General features: G+C 41.5%; 1 protein-coding gene across 1 annotated transcript; it reads right to left on the bottom strand.

The window, feature by feature from the left end:
• Positions 1-4,916: 4,916 nt before the first annotated feature.
• On the bottom strand, positions 4,917-8,252 carry LOC139444620 (Krueppel-like factor 8). The gene has a single exon (XM_071225531.1). It carries the CDS (start codon positions 7,107-7,109, stop codon positions 6,120-6,122), a length of 990 nt encoding a protein of 329 aa, XP_071081632.1. The 5' UTR covers positions 7,110-8,252; the 3' UTR covers positions 4,917-6,119.
• Between the last annotated feature and the right edge of the window lie 13,660 nt (positions 8,253-21,912).

Below are 21,912 nucleotides of genomic sequence, written 5' to 3' on the forward strand. Positions count from 1 at the left end.
CAAACTGTAAAATGTCTGGAGTGTGTGGATGATTCAAACATGATATTTCACCTGATGTTGATTAGAATAGGACAATGTTCTCCAGTATCAGATCAGCAGTCAGCGTACGTGCATGTTTGTGTGTGCGTTAGTGCGTGCGTGCGTGCGTGCGTGCGTGCGTGCGTGTGTCAGACTAACCTTTAGACTGTGAAAGATTTTGTCTCGATAGTCTTAGTTTGTGTTTATCAGCTATTAGTATTCCGGGATATCATTTCGTACTCAGACCTTCAACCTTCAATGCCTTTTTAATTACACTTTAGAAATAAAACTTTTTGCAATAACTGCAGCAATAACATACACACGAACCCATCTGTGGTACTTTGTATCGGGAAGTCTTCAGTCATCCCCGGAACTAAGGGTTTTCATTTCGAATGCTGATGTGTCCGTTTTTCAAACAGAGTTTAGGATTGATCAATCATACTGCGCGATACGGTACACTGGAAATACCTGATTCAAACCACCCCCGTTAAAATATAGTTGGTCTTGTTTCCGTGTTTATCGTGTAATTATGTGAAATAAGTTGAGATCAACAACGAAGCAGTTAAACGTCAGTGTTGTACTGGTAAAATGAGATGAACAAGGTTGCGGAATTATCACGTCAGTGGCCGTTTGGACACACATAACCAAGCACGCACACACACACACACACGCGCGCGCACACAGACACACAGACACACACACAGACACACACACACACAGACACACACACACACACACACACACACACACACACACACACACACACACACACACACACACACACACACGCACGCACGCACGCGCGCGCACACACACACACACGCACACACAAAAACACGCACACACACACTCACGCACTCACGCTCACACATCTACCTGAAAGGGGGGCGTGTTTGCTACGTTTCGTTTATTTGACGGGCATATGTTTTGATTGTTGAGTGTTTTTTGTGTTGTTTTTTTTATTTTGCTTTGGGTTTTTTAAAATTTTGTTTTGGGTGCTTTTGCTTTTTGGGAGGGGCGTGTTTGTTGACCATTTCAGAGTGAGTGAGTGAGCGAGTATGCTTTTACGCCGCTTTTAGCAATATTCCAGCAATATCACGTCGGGGGACACCAGAAATGGGTAACATTTTAGAAGAACATCTATTACTAGACGTTTACAATCTGCATGTTGCAATAAAGCCAAATTAATGTTCTTTTTCGAAACAATTAAGATATAGATAATTTATCACGAAAGAAGACTATGCTACCTTGAAAATTAAATATTTTTTGCCAGATCCTGTCTGTGTTTTCATGAAGCCATCGCCGCTGAAACGCAATTCTTTACCCACGAAAAAACAAACCAGTTATCATACTCTACGAGCCGATTACTTGGATACTCAATATCGCCGTTAGCCCCATGACCCCACACAATGGGGCACGCCACACTGGTGTGGGTTATATATCATATGCTCTATCTTTAAAGTACATGCAGTTACAATTACAATAACGACTATATATAGGACAGTGCCGATTATCTTCTGGCCTTGGGGTAATGTAAAAGTGTGGACCATGGAACATGAACTACATGCTTGGATGTAGAGGAAGGCGGGGATGCAGGGGCACACGCACACACGCACGCACGCACGCACGCACGCACGCACGCGCACGCACGCGAACACACGCTCACGCTCACGCACGCACACACACAAACGCACACGCGCACACACACACGCCCACGCACGCACACACACACACAATATGAAAACACACCACACACATACACAAACAAACACCAAAAAACACACACACCACATACACATGATTTATGTCCAAACTATGAAATATGAAAAAAACGCTTTCAGCTCTAGGTTATATCACCGTTATACAGCCATGTTGACGTCACATCAGGGTCATATTCTACGTCACATCAGGATCATTTCTTCGTCACATCAGGATCATATCTACGTCACATCAGGATCATTTCTACGTCACATCAGGGTCATTGCTACGTCACATCATGATGATATCTACGACACATCAGGATCATATCTACGACACATCAGGATCATATCTACGTCACATCAGGATCATATGTACGTCACATCATGATGATATCTGCGACACAGGATCATATCTACGACACATCATGATGATATCTACGACACATCAGGATCATATCTACGTCACATAAGGATCATATCTACGTCACATCAGGATCATATCTACGTCACATCATGATGATATCTACGACACATCAGGATCATATCTACGACACGTCATGAGGATATCTACGACACATCAGGATCATATCTACGTCACATCAGGATCATATCTACGTTACATCAGGATCATTTCTACGTCACATCATGATGATATCTACGACACATCAGGATCATATCTACGACACATCAGGGCCATTGCTACTTTACATCAGGATCATATCTACGACACATCAGGATCATATCTACGACACATCAGGATCATATCTACGACACATCAGGATCATTTCTGCGACACATCAGGATCATTTCTACGACACATCAGGATCATATCTACTTCACAGACACACACCAAACCACACACACACACACACTCACAAGCACACACACACACACACACACACACACACACACACACACACACACACACACACACACACACACACACACACACACACACACACACACACTACACACACACACACACACACACACACACACACACACACACACACACACACACACACACACACACACACACACTACACACACCACACACATACACTACAAGAGTGCTGCAAATAGATGTACCCAAGAATGTACACAAACGTATCTAATAGTTCATTATTTTACAATGTCAGTGCGTATGTTTAGAAGAATGAGTTTCAACAGCCCATTACTTCAATGAAACTAAACTTCTGATTCTTCATGTTTTTTCATACCTGGTTCTGCCATATTTAAGAAATATTTATGAACATTGAGCATCACCAACCACACAGAATTCTAAGCTTCTCCATCCCTTCTAGCAGTCTGTGTTCGACTCCATGACCGCATCGTAATATATGGTGTTGAGAATCGCGGTATTTAACTGGCTGATGGCCTATATATGGAAACATGTGACCAATATTGTCTATTAACATAGTTTACAATGCTACAGTCTCAGAATCACGAAGAGACAGAAATACCAGTTTTTCTCCGTGAAGACACAGTGAGATGGATCATCAGCATCTATGCATCTTCTGGAGGCGGACAGACGTATTCCTGTTGACAAGATATGTGACTGTCAACAACAATGCTAACTATATATCTAACATTGTATTTTGGCTCTTAAGGATAATCTAAACGTATATATGCTTCCGTCAGTCCGTCAGACCGTTATTCCACCGTGTTCCTGATGGGCCAAGACTTTGAGATCAATAACAACGAGTCTTTGACTGGCATTTAGAAGTTAGTGGCTCCCCGAGACACACGATACGTGGATTTAAACTCCAGGATCCATTATACATATCGTTTCGAGGCTACTTCTTGCTTCCTTATCGTACACCCGGTCACGGGATAAGCAGTAGCCTCGAATCGAATAGTTCACGAATACAGAAGCTGAAATGCATGCATTTTGTTTCTTTACAAAAGTAGACTACAATAGTTCCACACTGGACAGACCACGGAGTCTATAAACACCTTATGTAGATACGCTGTGATATAACTGGAACACTGTTGAAAGCGGCGTTAAACTCAACTCACTCACTCACTCACAAACTCGCTCGTCTTGCCTACCATGTCAACTGAATTTGAGCACCGACTTTCGTGATCCGCATCTGAACTACCGGTTGGAAATATAATTATAATTCTCAGATATTCTCATTGACATACATACACTCCCGGGCAAAAGGAAGTATACACTTGAAAATTTGGTTGAACCAAAACATTACAAAAGTTACTAGGCTGAAAACAGTCGCCGAAACACTGCAAACTTAACGTCCAAAACACGACTTTGACACCCGTAACAAATACATCACCATCGAAAAACAATTTCTTGTTTGTTTCATTTTTAGCCACCATCAAACATGGGTGTATACTTTGTATTGCCCGGCAGTTTACGTTACGACATACCACTGCCCGCGTGAACTGAGCGAGAGTGCCGCGGTATGGGATGAAGAACACTTCTCTCGTCTCACAAGATGGAATCTTTCTAATGGATCAAAGGTAACATTTGCCAGTTCCTGAAGCTCCCAGCTTAGGGTGGAAGTCGTGAGACGTGACACTATCTGCCCGGGAACGCCACTCTCTGGCTTCAAGCAGTAAAGTTCAACACTATAACTGACACAAATCGACATGCTGGTCCAAACTACAAGACCATTTAACTAATAGTTTCTACTAACAAACTTGCAGCCTCGTTTGCTTGTTTGTGAGTGTAGAATATTAGTCGCACGGCCTAGACCCAGACATTGTCTACATGCACATAATACATGTGCGATGACATTTAACAATACGTTTACACTGACCTACATGCTATAGAGGGTACGTAGTGTGTCCTTACGCTTTTCTGATATTCTAGAACTAACGTTAACATAGCGGATGACGGCAGGATTTGGCTTCGTATCTTATAGCTATGTTAGGGATGGAACTTGCGTCTACGCTGTGACGAGTGACTGTTTTACTAGAAAGCTGCCCACCGTACGACATTCTGCTAGGGATATACTTGATCCTATTACTAGAAAATTCAACGTAAATATAGTCCACGTTGCACTTTGCAGGGTATATTACAGTTCAAGTTATGATACTAATGATAATAATAAGATATGGTCAACGGATAGTATTATACGAAATGAACAATGCTAGCCGCTTTTAGGTCTGACCTTTTCCTGATGCCACTGCCATTGAACTTCAAATTCCATTATAGAAAACAAGACACAGTTTTCAATTAAAAATAACATTTCATTGAACAAGTGCCAGGAATGTTAAAATATAGTTTACTAAAACGTCTACTAAATATATAATTCAATAAAGTTTAAAGAAAATAAAGGATGCTCAGCACTCTCTGTGGATTGATGACGTTGATGAATATCTTTAAGTTAAATGTGAACTGTCCCCTGTTGTGTTGGTATACGTCACACGGAGCAGCAGAGACAATGTTCTTGAAGTAAATATTTGTAAACACGTCAAAGCTAGGAGAACGTGGCAGGCCCCGCTTGCTACTCGCCCAGCACCCAGCCCAAACCCACAATCGTCCTCGTGGCACGGACGTCGCGGCGCGTGCGAGGTTAGAGGTCACGAGGCATGCGGCAGGCCGAAATTCTCCCGTACCCACGTATTCGTTCTTCTTCTGCCGGTAGTCGAGACGGAGTCCTCACAAGAAGTCAAAGAAACGCACTGGAAACCTTCACACAAAAATAACCCGAGTTTATGTGACACAATATTGAATATATAGGAATATAAAATGTCGATAAGGGTCCTTTTGCCGATCAATTACACTTTGTCCCTGCCCGCTAGGCGGCGTCGCGTTTAACGCTCACCTGTATACCTTTGATCTGCAGATACCTGCATCATTAGGTGACCTCAGCCGCCTTTCGTCTGAAAAAGTCAATCTAGTCTACGTGCAGTGCATCGCAGTATTAACGTGGCCACATCTCCCACAAGCCACTTGGGATATATCCAATGCAGCGTTTATGAAAACGTCACTTTTCTCACAAAATCAACAATTAATTGGTCCATAATCACACTTATTGGAACACGCCACAACATTATATATAAAGGGCAAATACTTTTAAGCATTGAACAATGATTTGATATGTGAATAACAGTTTATCAGTCTCTCACACACTGATTAAAGCCGACGTCCCCAACGCAGGCCGCCATTACCGTTCGGCCCTTAGGCTTGCCCGTCCCACCAAGCCACACACCCTAACTCAGCTCGACACACAGGTAAAGTGCTATATCGTTCCAGGCGGTTGCAGTTTACGGGACATGTCACCAGGCATGACATTCTACATAAACAACACATTTGTCTCGCCTCCTTTAGAATGTCCATTAACATGACACTTTCTCCGGTTGCGCTTCATGCTTCCATGGTTACGGCTGACGTCACACGGCTCCGGATGAACATACTTGCACACTAATACTGTACTAACGTTTCCGATGAACTTTCAAATGTTTCGAGAGATGGTCTGAACGTGAAAATCTCTTCTCACAGATTTTACACTGATATGGTTTAATCCCTGAGTGTGAGCGTTTATGACGGGCTAGTTCGTCGGAACGCGAGAACCTCCATCCACAACCAGGCCACGTGCACTCGAATGGTTTTTCACCTGTATGCCGACGAAGGTGAGCTTTTAGATGCGACGACTTGCTATACACCTTGTTACATCCTGCATAGGTACAGTGGTATATTTTGTCCTCCAAACGATCCCCCTTTGTATGACTTGGAGGTTTCGGGGACGGCGTCTTCAGTGTTCTGATCTTAACGTCCTCTAGAATACTTGTTTGTGTCAGCAATGACTTGGCACCGTTGGTTGGAAGTCGGTAGTGATTGGTCTGTGTTACCTGGGCTAGAGCACCGTAGTTCACCTGTCTCTGCAGCAGGGGTGGATGGGGGTGATGGAGGGTATGTTGAGGGGGTAAGGCAGGTTGACGGTGGGGCTCGGCAAACGCTGCTTTGCTGGCGTAGTTGTGCATGAGGTTTTGCAAGCCTACACCCAACACTACAAAGTCATTGTTACTCGTTGGCACCGTGAACGTTTCCTCTGCTTCTCTAGGAGGTGGTGCTATTGGCTTCGGGGTACAATAAGTTACATTGTTCACGGTGGAATCACAGACAACGGGGACCGGCATCACTGGTTGATGATTTACAGGGGGAGCTTGAGATACTGGGGGTGCCTTTGGAATGGGATGGCTTACCCCATTCTTCTCAACAGCGTCCACAAGGCCCTGACTGAACAGATAGTCTAAATACACGTCATCGTCAAGACTCTCCAAGCTCCATACGGACGACGATGGACTGTGACTCCGTAAATCGTCGAGGCTGCTGGCGTCACTCTCCTCCCCGGCTGAATTGAGTCGCTGGAGGGTGAACTGTTCGCGTTCGAGACTGGAGACGAGGGGTAGGAAATCCTCCATCCTCACCCCCTCGAAGAGGTTCTCTATCCACGAGTCTGCCAGGGTGACGCTAGCGTGTCCACTCTTGAGATGATGATGAACGTGCGAGTGACAGCGTTATCTGTCCTGTTGAGCGACAGAGGGATACCCCGAGAATGAGGCCCTCGACTATATATAGCTCATATATTCTTCTCGCTGTGCACAGCGGGCAGCGATTGGCTAGCAGCAAATCGCAACGACGGGAACATGTGATTAAGGCTGAGAATTTTCGCCCTCTTTAAGTGTAATTTTACACCGAATCATTTGCATACAATCCCTTCGTATTTCCCAAGTCCGAGCATGTTGTGGCAATCCTCTGCGCTCGTACTCACCTCGTACTCACCGCGTCCACGCTTTTACTCTCGTGTATATATCAACACATCCTACAGCCGTCAACTGGGGGTCGTTACACAAGACCCACTCCGTACACAATGTGCCGTTATCCTTCCCCGTCGCTGTCAGCCCGATAGCTGGGGGTACTTTGTCACCGCTCGCTTCTCCGTCACTTAATAGATGTAGCTTGCCCCTGCACATAACCCCATCACACGTGGACCACTGTCACCGGCAACATCGACGTCGCCAAGCGCAGCATGTCAGGTATATGTCCCCAGCTTGACATTCACATCGAGTCATGGAGATAGCATCCAGTAAGCGAGTAGGCTCAAACGCTCACACAACAAGAAACTCCTCTATTAAAGTCCTGATCTTGACACACCGTATAACCAGTAAGCGGTGGTATGCATCCCTGGAGTGAGAAACTTCACACCAACCACTTGTTGCATTTCCGATCTGCCTTGTGCAGTTGTTAATACCAGTCTCCAACACTGCAGCGATGTGGTACTGCCCACCACGGTGGAGTAAGTGTCGTTCTGCCGGTGGGGGGATATGAATGAATTAACAGCAATGTCTGTTGACACCTTGTCACTGAGCTCAGTGGCCCTCAAACGCTTCCATCAACTGCCGCTTAAAATGCTATTGTCATATCTCCAACAAGTTAAAGTCCCATTAAGCTGTGTTAAATGTGTTCCCTGTAAACAAAGCAGTTCTTAAGGATTAGACAAATTCCTGGACTGAGAGGGGGGGCCACGTCCCTTCTCACTGCGGTGTCCGTGACTGGACATGAGGTATTTTCCGTCGACTTCTCTCTGAAATAGCGAGATGAATGAATTTGGTGGCAGCGACGGGATTTCACGTCAACTCACGAGAATACGTTGACACAGGCTCGGAAATAGCCGAAATCAAACAGGCTCGCGTGGCCATCTTCATTTGTACCGCCTTTACAGCCAGTCAAGTCGCTATGTCAACATATTCCATCTTCCAGACGAATACCTCATCCTTTAGATGTCATCTACGGTTTTTACCTCCAGCGAGACCGGTGAAAATAGCGCTCTGACGTCACCACATATACACAGCATGAATTCCTAATGAACATCTGTGTGCTTTGAATGAATATTTCGGAGTATGCTTAATTGTCTATGCGTGGGAATATATAGGAATATTATCAAAAACTGGACAGCTGTTTCCGTGGCTAGCCAACACAATGTGCAAATTATTTGTATCATATTGGAGGACGAAATTATCGGGCAATTAATAACATTTGTCACGTGACAAGGTTTATTTCTTAAATTAACTTTTTTTTTTAAATATTTATTTAAAATGGTAGCCATTAATCTCCTAGTTAAAACAATAAACGTATTGTATTTAATATGCACAGATTTATAGAAGATAGTGTTTCCATTGTTAATTGAATAAGAAAATATCAATTTGTATTACGCCATCTTGAGAAATATTACAGAAAATAGCACGACAGTGGACACCAGAAACTGGCTCCACAAATTGTACCCAACTGGGGAATCGAACCCGGTGCTTCGGGGTGAAGAGCGAACGCTTTAACCACTAGGCTACCCCATCACCTCTGCTGTGATTTGATAACAGCGTTGTTCAACGCCACACTCAGAAATATTCCATCTATTTGACGTCGGTCTGTACATAATCAATTCTGGACCAGGCAATCCAGTGATTGATATCATGAGCATCGATCAGTTGGGGTAAGATGACATGCATCAACCAAGCCATCGAGCCTGACCACCCGATCCTGTTAGTCGCTTCTTACAACAAGCATTTGTTGTTGGGGACCTATATTCTTACCCTGGTTTTCCACGGGGCGATAACTGCTGTCAAGGGAGGAATATTAAAAAGATTTACGAAAACACAGACTCATCAGTTTTCCTTTAATAAAAACTCAAACCACTAGTAATAAAACAACATTGATGTTTAGGTGGTCCCTTGATGTCCAACTAACGAGCACAACATTAATATATTCAAAAACACTGAACTTCCTCAAGTTCAAAATTACTTAATTAATTAATTAAAACAGTATGTTTTATCCCATTTACCACACTATGAAGGGGAATTATCAAGGACATTATAGGCGGTGGGGTAGCCTCGTGGATACCTCTGGTGTTCACCGCCGTGATATTGCAGGCATGTTGCTAAAAGTGGCGTAAAACCCAGTTCACTCACTCGTTCTACTTTTACGAATGGTCTGTTTATTTGTTGTTTAACACCGTACTCCGCAGTATTCCAGCTATATGACGGCGGTCTGTAAATAATCGAGACTCGACCAGACAACCCAGTGATTGACATGGTCTGGTAGTTAAAGAGCATTCTACATGTATTTAAACAAATATCAGCGCTCTATGTACAGGAATTAAAGATTTCCCGATATTTCTTCACACACAAATATACAGTCAACTTATGGTTTTTCAATGGGCTGTCGAGTTGTAAGATTTTTTTGATCGAAGGCGTTGAGAATGCGCCTTAGATTATTACCACGAAGGTGTGTTCATGAAATCTTACTCATCAATATGTTTTATGCTACTTTTGTATTTATGTAATAACTGAAACAACATTATGTGTTGCTTTGGTGAACTGTAGAATTTCATCAATCAGCCTGTCTGATTTATACGTCAAGAGTGAGCATGTGTTTTGTTGGATAATCGGGACCGGTTACTCCCTGGCCTTGACCTTTAATATGCTGTTTCATTTAATCCTTTGACAATTTCTAAGATTCAGAGATACACTTTGCTCTGCGTATCCCAGCTGAGTGCATGCACTTGTGTAACACTGAGTGATCTTTAAATTGTAATTGTTTGTGATATCGCCAGCTTAACCACTTTCCGCTGCATCAAATCTCGCTGACTAACGCCTGAGTTTATTTCATGATATGTCCGGAAGTATATCCCCTTCAATGTTCAGCAAGGCCGGGGTAGGTTGTATTGTCAGAGGAAACCTTGAGTATAAACCCAGCCACTTCACTTGGCGCCACTTGTACCAATCTGGAGGGGGGTAATCACGCGTTCGACGTTCAGGGGGAAACCTTGCCAATCACCCCCCGCGTCAAGTACTTGAATCACGTGCATAAAACGAGATGTGGTACTGCATGAGATTGGCACTTCTCGAGATTTCTCGGAGGACCTCGCCAGAGTGACACTTACCTCCTTCCTGTTACAATCTTCATTCACAACTGGCTCTCCGTGAGATTATGTAGTACTGGGTGGTTCAGCGTCTCACCCGCACTGTGCACGTGTACAATGGCAGTCACGCTTGATGCCTAGCAGCTAAATGAGTGAGTGAGGGAGTTGTGGAGTTATATATGTCGCGATGTGTCAGTTTAATGTGGGAAAACAAGTTTATGTGACCAGTGCTAATGGTTACTCTTTGGTGAAACCCAAGAGCACAGGTATATGCTCATAAACCGAAGAAAAGGCGACTATGCTTGTCGTTAGAGGCGAGTATGCTTGTCGTAAGAGGCGACTAACGGGATCGGGTGGTCAGGCTCGCTGACTTGGTTGATGCATGTCATCGTATCCCAGTTGCGTAGATCAATGCTCATGATGTCAATCACTGGATTTTCTGGTCCAGTCTCGATTATTTCCAGACCGCCTTCATACATTGATGAGTGCAGCATTAAACAACAAACAAACAAAGAAACATAAACCAAAGATGATACTCGGGATACACCTGGGATCTGAATCACAATCAACATCACATCCAATGTATACCCCAGTGATTGTCTTTATTTTCTGCTAGTACTTTAACCGATGGTTAACAAGTCATTTTGGGTTTTCCCCTGCATGAAGCTGACACTCCGTATTAGAACTGAAAATTAATACTTTTAATCCCGTCTCATTCACCCACTCAGAATTGGGAAAGTAACGGAATATTGAATTCATATCATGAATGTAAAGCTAAGCCCTGGAAAAGCAGAATAATCATAATATTTCATAGTATAAGAACCTAGTTTTGTGTTTTTTGTTGTTTTCTTTTGCTGTGAATATGTTTTATTGACCTTGCGTTTAACATGCACAGTTTTAATCACACAGGATATATAGACGGACAATATTTCGGCAGACATGTCTATTAACAGTCTTCTTGTGTTTCCAGGCAAAGTTCAGGTTCTTCAAGACGTTGGGATCAACCCTTTCATGGATAGGTATCTGATCGATTTGGGTCGGTGGACACAATTTCCTGTTCTGGTTGTGATTGGAATGGTTCTTGGACTTTGCCAGCATCTAGTTGACAAAAAAAGGTTTAGAGTCTATCGTAGTAATCATATATGCTTTCATTGTCAGCTTGAGGGGCGTTCGGATAGCCTAGTGGTTAAAGCGTTCGCTCGTCACGCCGAAGACCCGGGTTCGATTCCCGACATGGGTACAGTGTGTGAAGCCCATTTCTGGTGTCCCCCGCCGTGATATTGCTTGAATATTGCTAAAAGCGGCGTAAAACCATACTCACTCACTCACTCACTCACTCATCGTCAGCTTGAACCCGCAATCTCCTTATTTGTCGTGCTCCAACTGTGCTACGGAGACTGTTGTCGCTACAGGGTTTGGTTAAGTTGTATATATTCACGTTAATATTGTACTAAAGACCGTTATAAGTCATGGTCGTATATATGTTATACAAGTACCTGTGAATATTATTTGCACTCATTCCATATATATATATTATTATACATCTTTTCCATATTTGACTTATTGCCTAATTATATACACTTTATTGAAACATGTTTAAATTCTGAACATGTTTTAACTCCATACGTGTTTAAATTCGAAACATAAAATCTAAACATGTTTTAATGTCTTTAAATTCTTATCATGTTTAGATTAAGGGGATGATCTGTTTAGGTGGTGTTTGGGCTATGCGACGATAGCTCATTGCATGTGTTTAGACCCAAACGCGTTTAGATAGAACGCACTAAATGTGTATTCCGTTTAGTATTTAAACATATTCCTAATCATGTTTAGATCTAGACATACTTTGTCTGCGTTTACGTTCTAAACACATTTTACAGTTTAGGGCAGGACATGCTTACCCTTTTCGCGAACACCTAGCGTCATAACCTATTTTCAGTGATCCATTCACACAATTTGTAACCGCTATTTTACCTTTTACGCACAATGGAACCTGCTTCGGCGGATAACTGAGACTGGTTTTTCTCTGATGTCGTTTTATAGTAATTTGTTATTCCGGACAGTTCCATTGTGAAATGTGTCGTTCAGTTTAACGAGGTTCGCTATGTACGACATTGAATGTATCTACGCAGCTATCTGACCAATCAACGCCTCCGCTTCCCCTTTGTCTACATCCAAGTCGAGGCCAGGATGTAATTGGCAACATTTCACCTCTGACGTAGGACCACAGGAAGAATTGCAAGGTCACTGTTTCCTGTAGCCGAGCGAGGTAGCGGACAGTTACTGTTGTCGATGTTGTTGAACGAGACATACAAATACTATTATGGTGTAGTGTTCGTTTAGAACTGATGTTGTTCAAACATTTGTGTATTGCAACTTACTGAAGGGCAGATCACTCTCTAGCCCTAACATGTCATCAGTGTATGTGTAAAAAGATGGAATAATAATCACAATATAAACGATGACTAAAACGCACTGTAATACCCCTTTTAAATTTTGACACACTCCCCGCCAATCTCCACGAACTTTGACATATTCCCCATACTCACAAGTTTTGATACATTCCCTACCAATCTCCATGTATTTTGACCAATCTTCACAAGTTTTGACACATTATCCCCCAATTTTCACGAACTCGGACGTGGAATTTGATGCATTCTCCACCATTTTAAAGGATTTAAATTCATTCCCCATCAATCCCCGCGGACTTTGATATATACTCCATCAGACTTCAAGTATTATGCCCTTCAGTACAGCAACCTCCGGTCAATTTGGCTTTAAATACAATAATCACCGGTCAGTGTGTCCTTTAATACAACAGCCACCGGTCACTATGTCCTTTGGGGGCACGGGTGGCCCAGTCGTCTAAGGCGCCGCGATTCGCTGTGCAGAGTTGCGTCCCTTGGGCGCGCCAGAAACCTATGATTGTGGGTTCGAATCCCGGTTCGCCCCGATTATGTTTCTAGGTTTGTCGGCACCATACCCGTGCTGTGGTAACCGTCTAAGACCTGCATCACTTCGGGCTTTCCTCCCACATTAAACTGACACGCCGCGATATAACTGGAATACTGTTAAAAGCGGCGTTAAACTAAAACTCACTCACTATGTCCTTTAATACAAAATTAAGGCTTTTCACACACCAATCACCGGTTTCCAAGGACAGATCTGCAGGGCAACAAACACTCTAAAAGGACAACCACTGACACATGAGCATGGCGTTGATGATAATTCCTAAACGAGACAAACTACAAGGGAATTAACGGTTTGTATTGAACATTTAATTTAGTCACTTTACATCAGTTGCGAAAGATATTTCAGAGTTTTAAAAAGAAATATTGAACATCGAACATTGCATCACTTCGAGCTTTCGGGCTGACACACCGCGATATAACTGGAATACTGTTAAAAGCGGCGTTAAACACAACTCACTCACTCCAACGTTGTGTCGACGGAGAGAGGGTGAAACTATGCGCTTATATAATTAGCTGACTCAAGGACGTTTTTTTTACATACATGTGGCATGCAATTTGCCAGAAATACGGCACCTGACATGGTTCATACTTTATAATTTTACGTATATTACATTACTATATTAAGAAAACGTCGCACTTCGAACAACGAGGAAACGTGTGGCCCTCAACATATCTTTTAATTAAAATATTTTATCAACAAAGAAACGTCGAAGTATTAAGTGTATATCACCGTTTAGAGGGGGAGGGCAACTCATGTTCCTGGCCTCTCAAGATCAACCTATAGCTAGTGACACAATTACTCTGCACTGGTGATCGACACGGAGCCGGTTGCACTGGTGGGCCTCACGTTACACTCAACCCGGTACTAGCTGCAGGCGCACACGGTCGCCCGTTTGGTAACTGTTTGATAGCTTAGATGTTACAGTACACAGGACAAAAAACAGGACATAGCAAAAAAGCCGGACCACATGCATATGTTTGTAAGATCAAAAGGGTTAGACTTTAATTAAGTTTAGTCATTATATTTACAATGCTCTAAAGTGTTTGTAGAAAGGTTAACAGCTTAATTAATTATTTCAAAAATACGTTTTCATATAATTCATAAAACATCAAAACCATAAGCCTGAACTGCGTTGTAAGATTATTTATCTTGTTAAGTAAAAGAAAGTTCACATTGAAATTAAAAAAAACGCTATCAAAACCTTACTAGGCTGAAACATCCTAAAAAATTCAAATATAAGGTCCAAAACACAACTATGACACCCGTATCAAAGACATCACCACGAAAGAACAATTTCTTGTTTTTATCACTTTGTACCCATCATCAAATGTATACTTTCTTTTGCGCGGCGATTCATATAATTTCCAATTGAAGCATAATGTTACACGACACAGCAAAGTGTCTTAGTTAGCACATTCGACAATTCCAAGAAGCAAAGGTTGGTCAAATGTACGTCAAACGCGTAGAACTATATATATCATAGGAATGTATACATTTAAGACCATATTGATTACATATTTCGCATATATAACTAATCAGGTGTGGCTCCGCTCCTGTTGTTGAACTTAAGACACTGTACCTATCAGATGTAAGGCTTTGTGACAAGGGATCTACATTGGTATTGTCTTTCTAGATGTTAGTAGGATAATGTAACATCAGAATGTCGCCGTGACGTAATGAGACATTTCGGAGGTGAAGTTAACGGATATTAATTTCAATATTCTGTCTTACATAAATTCATCATGCATTTGGTTACACAGACGCGTGTTTCTTGTGTCACGATGCACACCATCATGTGCATATACTCATGACCAAACGTTTAGCAATTGGCAGGTTTTCAATCATCACAAATATAATATAAATAATTATTAAACATTTGCACAATTGTCACAAGTGCAATCGCTGTTCATGATCCGTAATCTCAAATAATGAATGAAATACTGTTCAATCACCCAGATGACGAAAATATGTCAGTTGGAAAGGGTATATTTGGTAGCGTTTCTAGATGCAGTAACGTATGGTTGTGCTAACGAATCTGTTGTATTGTGAGGCTGATTCACAAGGGCCATGAAGACACAACCAGCATTAGCTGTTACAGAACTCATTAATGAAACACCATGTGTCCCCATTCATCCACAACCCCTAATTTAGTTTAAACAAATCCTATTCTCATGTAAAGGATTGGGCACAAGTTATCACAACTGAGAACGTCCTCTCCTATAGATTTACATGTATTCTTATTTACAGTTGATAAATTAAATGACAGAAGGAACGAAAAGAAACAGTGAAACGTATGTACATTCACATTGCTCACTCAAAACTTTTTGTTTTCTATTTATATGTACATTCTTAAAAAAATGTTTTTGTTCACATCATTAGGTAAAACTGCATAACTAACTAGCATCAGATACATATTTACATCACAAGTATCTTTAACAATTAACAATAGTGAGTGCATCAGTTCGTTTCTAGCTGATTTAAAGAATGGACATTCGATGAGAAAATATGAATTTTCACATGGGCTACCACATCGACATTTTGGATCCTCGTTTAAACCTTTTCTAAACAAGTAATTTTTAATTCACTATCACCATGTCTTAATTTTGTATGTATTATGTTAATGTTTCTTAGACCATATGTGAAATGTGATGGACCTAATACGCCATGGCATGGTCCGGAACGAACAGGTGATGGTGCAGCAACCGTTTCCATTCCATTATCAACACCTGTGCCAACACCTGTCTCAGGCACCGGCACCGCTGTTACCTGCATTTACACCTACATCATCACACACGCCACGTGGGTAGTATACAGTGTGCAGTATAGGTCTGTCCACGGACCTATTATTATTTAGCTCCTTGATGTATCCCGTTATGGATAGTGGAACCGAACCGTGACGTTTCTAATTCCGCACAAAGCGTTCAGTTAAACGAGTTTCTAGTTTTGTTATATCACATGATCTTAATTTTGAAACTAAATGACGTGTCGACATTTGTTACATAGTCTGTTATTTATGATATCTATTATTTATAATGCAGACACATACAAAAAAATGACGAGGACATCTCCTTTAAAAAATGATTTTTTGTTCCCATAGCTGTGTGGTCTCCAAGTTGCAGACAAAGGAGTTAGTGAGGTGGGTTTAATGTCGATATGAACAGTATTTCAGTTGTAAATAAAAGCGTCGAAAACATTCCATAATCTTATAAATTCCGAATAAAACATGAGCATGTGTTGATGAATCACTATCAAATTGTAATTTTACAAGATGTTCCCGAAAAGACCCCCCAGAGGCACTCGTCACAAACACATGCATGGGCAAGTCAATTGTTCCCCTGAAGAAAACACGGGAACATATGGAACGAGTCAAAATAGGGACTTATATCGGACATCAAGTTGTAAATGTCTTCCACCTGCCTTCCATCAAACTTCACCAAACTGTGGCCTTGAATGTTGTAACCATAATCAAACGAGTCGTTTGATGACCCTTTAAATCTTCGTATGAAGATGAATTTCATATTATCATCAACCTATAACGGAATAATGATATATTTAGACCACTCAAAATTTCTGCCAAAGGACTGGAGGATTTTACAGGGATTCCCTTGTTGAAATATTACTCATATCAATCCTTTTTTGAAAAACATCTTGTTGTATTGCACGTGTCGGCGCAAGCTCTGCTCTCCGAAGGAGATATTTTTATTATTATCACAATATTATAAGGGAATAATAACATATTTTGTTTAATCGAGCACTTAAGCTTTTTCATTCCATGTGAATTTCATGGAAATGTTACCAACATCAGTCTATGTTTAATAGGTATCAAATTGTGAGTGAGTGAGTGAGTTAAAATTTAACGTCACATCGGCATTATTTCAGCCATATCGTGACGAGTATCAAATGTTTATATTGATTCTTATTCATGATGTGGTAATATACACTCTGAAAACCTGCCACACTAAACTTAAACTCTTGATAGATAATCTTAATAATCGTATGGTCACCATTAATAAACTGTATATATTGTCTCTTATCTTATCTCTTATAATGATGATAATGATGATATTATCATCTTCATCATAACACTTACTACAATTGACATCATTATTACCAGTGGTTAATATCGCAATAACCACTAAAACTGAAGATACTCATCAGTGCTTTAAACTCAAATCTATTTGCAATATAGATACCCCAGCAAAAGCATCCGATTATCTAGGCTTCTAATCTGTCCTGCTTTTGTACGTGTACTTGTAAGATTGACTGAGATAGGCGCCATGTGCCTTGTTGTTCACAAGATGTGCGTTCTAGGATCGGTGAAGATGCAGATAGAGGGAGACTGAATGAACCCTGGTATATAGGACCAGAGCGCCATGGCCCCACACATCCCCGGGATCGCCCGCTTTTCTACCCTATCTCCTGATAGGACATTTGCTTCGCGGAATATACATTGTTTCTGATTAAGTATATCAATAGCAATCGCATATTTTAAGCCTTTTTTTCTATAGCATGAGATAAATGAGTTTCTATGCTCGGGCCGTGATGTGCATACATGAATTTTAAGACCAGCGTTAGTCGTGACAATACAGTATGGCGTTATAACGAGTTTGGTATTATAACAATGTCGATAAATCGCGCCAATTTAAGGCCTAGGTGAATACCAGGAATCTGTTTCACGACAATTGCAGTGCGAGGTGGAATATTATATTTTTATATATATTTCAAATTATTTATTCCCTTTTCCATCATATTTTACATTTCAGTATCATACATAGAGTGTGCATGGATTTATTGTGACATTATTGGCATGTTTGTAGCATTGACAGATCAGATATCATAGTTATACAGTTTCTAAAAAATACATGTAGAAAAGACCAGAAGGCATGGAAACATGCATAATTACAATTTGAATATGCCCATACATTTTGTAATTTCATATGGGAATATAATATAGTATTACACGTATGTATCAAGGTTTATCTAGTATCCTAGAAATGAGGGACACAACTACACCTATTTCCTATGAGAAACGTATGCTTTGACTTGAAGAGCGGTAAATATCTAGTTTGTGAAAGCGTTCGTTCTGTGAGGAGAGGATCCAGGTTCGAATCCCACAGGGTACAATGTGTGAATCCCTTTCCTTATGTTTCCCGTCGTAATATTGCTTGGTCATTTTGCAAAAGCCGATGGTAAATATCACTCATAGTTAACTAAAAAATGCAACTATATACCTATCATAATAGGTGATAGGCCATAATAATAATCCAGGGGCACGGGTGGCCCAATTGTCTAAGGCGAGGCGATTCGCTGTGCAGAGTTGCGTCCCTTGGGCACGCCAGAAACCTATGATTGTGGGTTCGAATCCCGGTTCGCCCCGATTATGTTTCTAGGTTTGTCAGCACCATACCCGTGCTCGTGGGTTTCACCGAAGTGGTAAACGTCTGAGACCTGCATCACTTCGGGCTTTCCTCCCACATTAAGCTGACACGCCGTGATATAACTGGAGTACTGTTAAAAGCGGCGTTAAACCAAACTCACACACTCACTCACTCACTCACTCACTCACTAATAAATGCATCTACAAAACGACAACTGAATATATTAGCTTAAGATTTGATATGTGGATTTTGATGTCGTGCGCTGAAAGGGTTCAAGTCTCCTGACTTCCATTGTTACTCCTATTCACTTGTATTTTGCAATACCCCATCTGTGTGTACGTGCGCCAGTTATCACTGGGATGGTGGTTGACCTCACGATCACAGTGCAGCAGCTTCCACGTCTAACCACCTCCGTGACAGGGACATCGGCAGCTATCGATACTTCTTCAGTGATAACTGATAACTCAAAACTTACACATCACAGACATATGAAGGAAGTTTACTGGCCTCGTTCGGGCAGCCAAGGTTTGCTTCCTGGGCACCAAATTCGTGTTAGTAGAAATATGGGATCGATGTTTTTAATTGCTAAATCATAAAACCATGAAAAATAAGTAGGTGCTGAGGGGGAAGGGGGAGGGGGAAGGGGGGGGACTCTTGATCTCTTGTCATCGCATCGATTCGCAATTGCCTCGCTCAGGCGTTGCAGAAACGTATTATCGTGGGTTATCGAATCTAATATCAAAGTTTGTCTGCACCATATCTTTGCTCGTGTGTTTCATCAACGCGGTATATATCTAGGACCTACATCTTTTCGGGCTTTCCCTATTTCAAGCTGACGCGCCATGATATATAAACATGAAATAATGTTCAAAGCGGCGTTAAACCCACTCACTCATTCTGCTGTAACCTATCGTTTGATGGACTTTCTAATTTGAGATTCTATTTATGCATTTTGTTTTCTTGAAACCATCAGCTGGGTGTCAACCTTTGTATGTACAAGTATTATAAAATGGCAACCACCATCAGCAGTTTTATCACAACGTTAACGTTATCAAGTTAAACACATTAGAACGTGAAAATAAATCCAATTTCTAAAATCATCGCCTTTGCAATGATAATTATGCTGTGTAGATCGAACTGGACGTATGTTAATCAAACTGGATCAATTTGAAGATTAAACAGGATCAAAGTGTAGATCAAAGTGGATCAAAACGTACATCAAAGTAGATACAAGAGGATCAAAATATACATCAAAATGGATCAAAATGTACATCAAACTGGATCAAAATGAATCAAAATGTACATCAAACTGGATCAAAGTGTAGTGGAAGCGGTGTGTTTGTATAATGTGATGTAGGCACAATGAAAGGAAACGTAGTTGCTGAGTATCAATACAAACTGGGACCGACAATTATATATTCGGGGTGGAGAGAGAGAGAGAGAGAGAGAGAGAGAGAGAGAGAGAGAGAGAGAGAGAGAGAGAGAGACGCGCGCACTGCCCCCTCGATAATATATGATGGTACCCCTATCATCGTAATACGATTTTAGAGTCGCTATATGGCTGAAATAATGCCGGTGGGACGTTTAATTTAAACTCACTCACTTAAGAAGAAACATAAACTTAAACAGAAACTACCTCTTCTAGAATCGGAACTCTTATACCTCAAATATTCCAAACTATATTATACACCACTGGGAATGAGTTGAACATGCAATAGGCTGCGGTTTAAGTGAATGTTGTTTTAGGCCACTGTCACAAATATTAATACTCGTACTCACCCGACCCTCAATAGTATGCACGACAATAATGAAAATGTTATCAGTTTATCACATGCTGAAGTGACCCGTGAAGATCCGGGGTAGAAAAGGTCTTCAGCAACCCATGCTTGCCGTGAAAGGCGACTATGCTTGTCATAAGAGGCGACTAACGGGATAGGGTGGTCAGGCTCGCTGACTTGGTTGATACATGTCATCGTATCCCAATTGCATGGATCGATGCTCATGTTATCATTCACTGGATTGTCTGGTCCAGGCTCGATTATTTACAGACCGCCGTTATGTATCTGGAATATTGCTGAATGCGGCCTTAAACAAACAAACAAACAAACAAGCAAACATACTGAAGTTGAGTGAGGTTATTTTTCAGAATTCAAATTGATTCACGACGACCGCCTCTAGTGTGTATTTATAGAGCGGAGAACGGAAGGTTGATGGTTCGATCTCCTCGACTTTAAACGATAGTACTTGCCGTTGCCCCGCTTGGCGCTGGGCACTGAGGGGCTGAAACAAGGACTGGTCAGTTCGGAGTCAGTATAGTGTGTCTTTGTGGGGTATGCATGTTAAAGTGCGGCATGGCATCTCAGTGGGCCAGCACTATAAAAACTGCTAGCGAGCATACGTGTTAATTACTGAATGTTTGTTCATTAGGACCATTGTTATTGTCCATGATACCATCAAGCGTATCGACCGGTTTTCACTAATAGGTTTGATAAGGTTCTTGGTCATATTTCAAAACACCCATGCGTGTCCAGGTCACGTTACAGACAGATGAGGCGAACTGAGATAGTTCACATTAACAAGCATGCTCAAGGACCGTAACAAAACACTTTGATTGTTCATAGTTTGTGAAAATTATTCAAGGGGGGAGGATGTTGATCACTGATAAATCAGTCTGATTTTATTACAACGAAGGCTTTAAGTACACTTGCAGCATATGTCACTGATAGCGAACTCGGTTTAGTGTTATTTTTGTAAAACTTAAATGCGTTGTCAGGTCACCGAGTCGACAAAACACACAACCTTAATCTCATAGGGTTGGCTTTTTTAGAAAAAAAATCCCTTTATTCTTAAAGCATGTCAAATAGATCTAGGCACCTTAGACTTTTTAAAATGAGTTCACGGATTCCACCGACCCGGACCAGGAAAAAAACATTATATATGTAAACCCACGTGTTCACC

Source organism: Haliotis cracherodii, unplaced genomic scaffold (genome assembly GCF_022045235.1).
Source record: "Haliotis cracherodii isolate W230 unplaced genomic scaffold, xgHalCrac1.p SCAF_6, whole genome shotgun sequence".
Classification (NCBI taxonomy): domain Eukaryota; kingdom Metazoa; phylum Mollusca; class Gastropoda; order Lepetellida; family Haliotidae; genus Haliotis; species Haliotis cracherodii.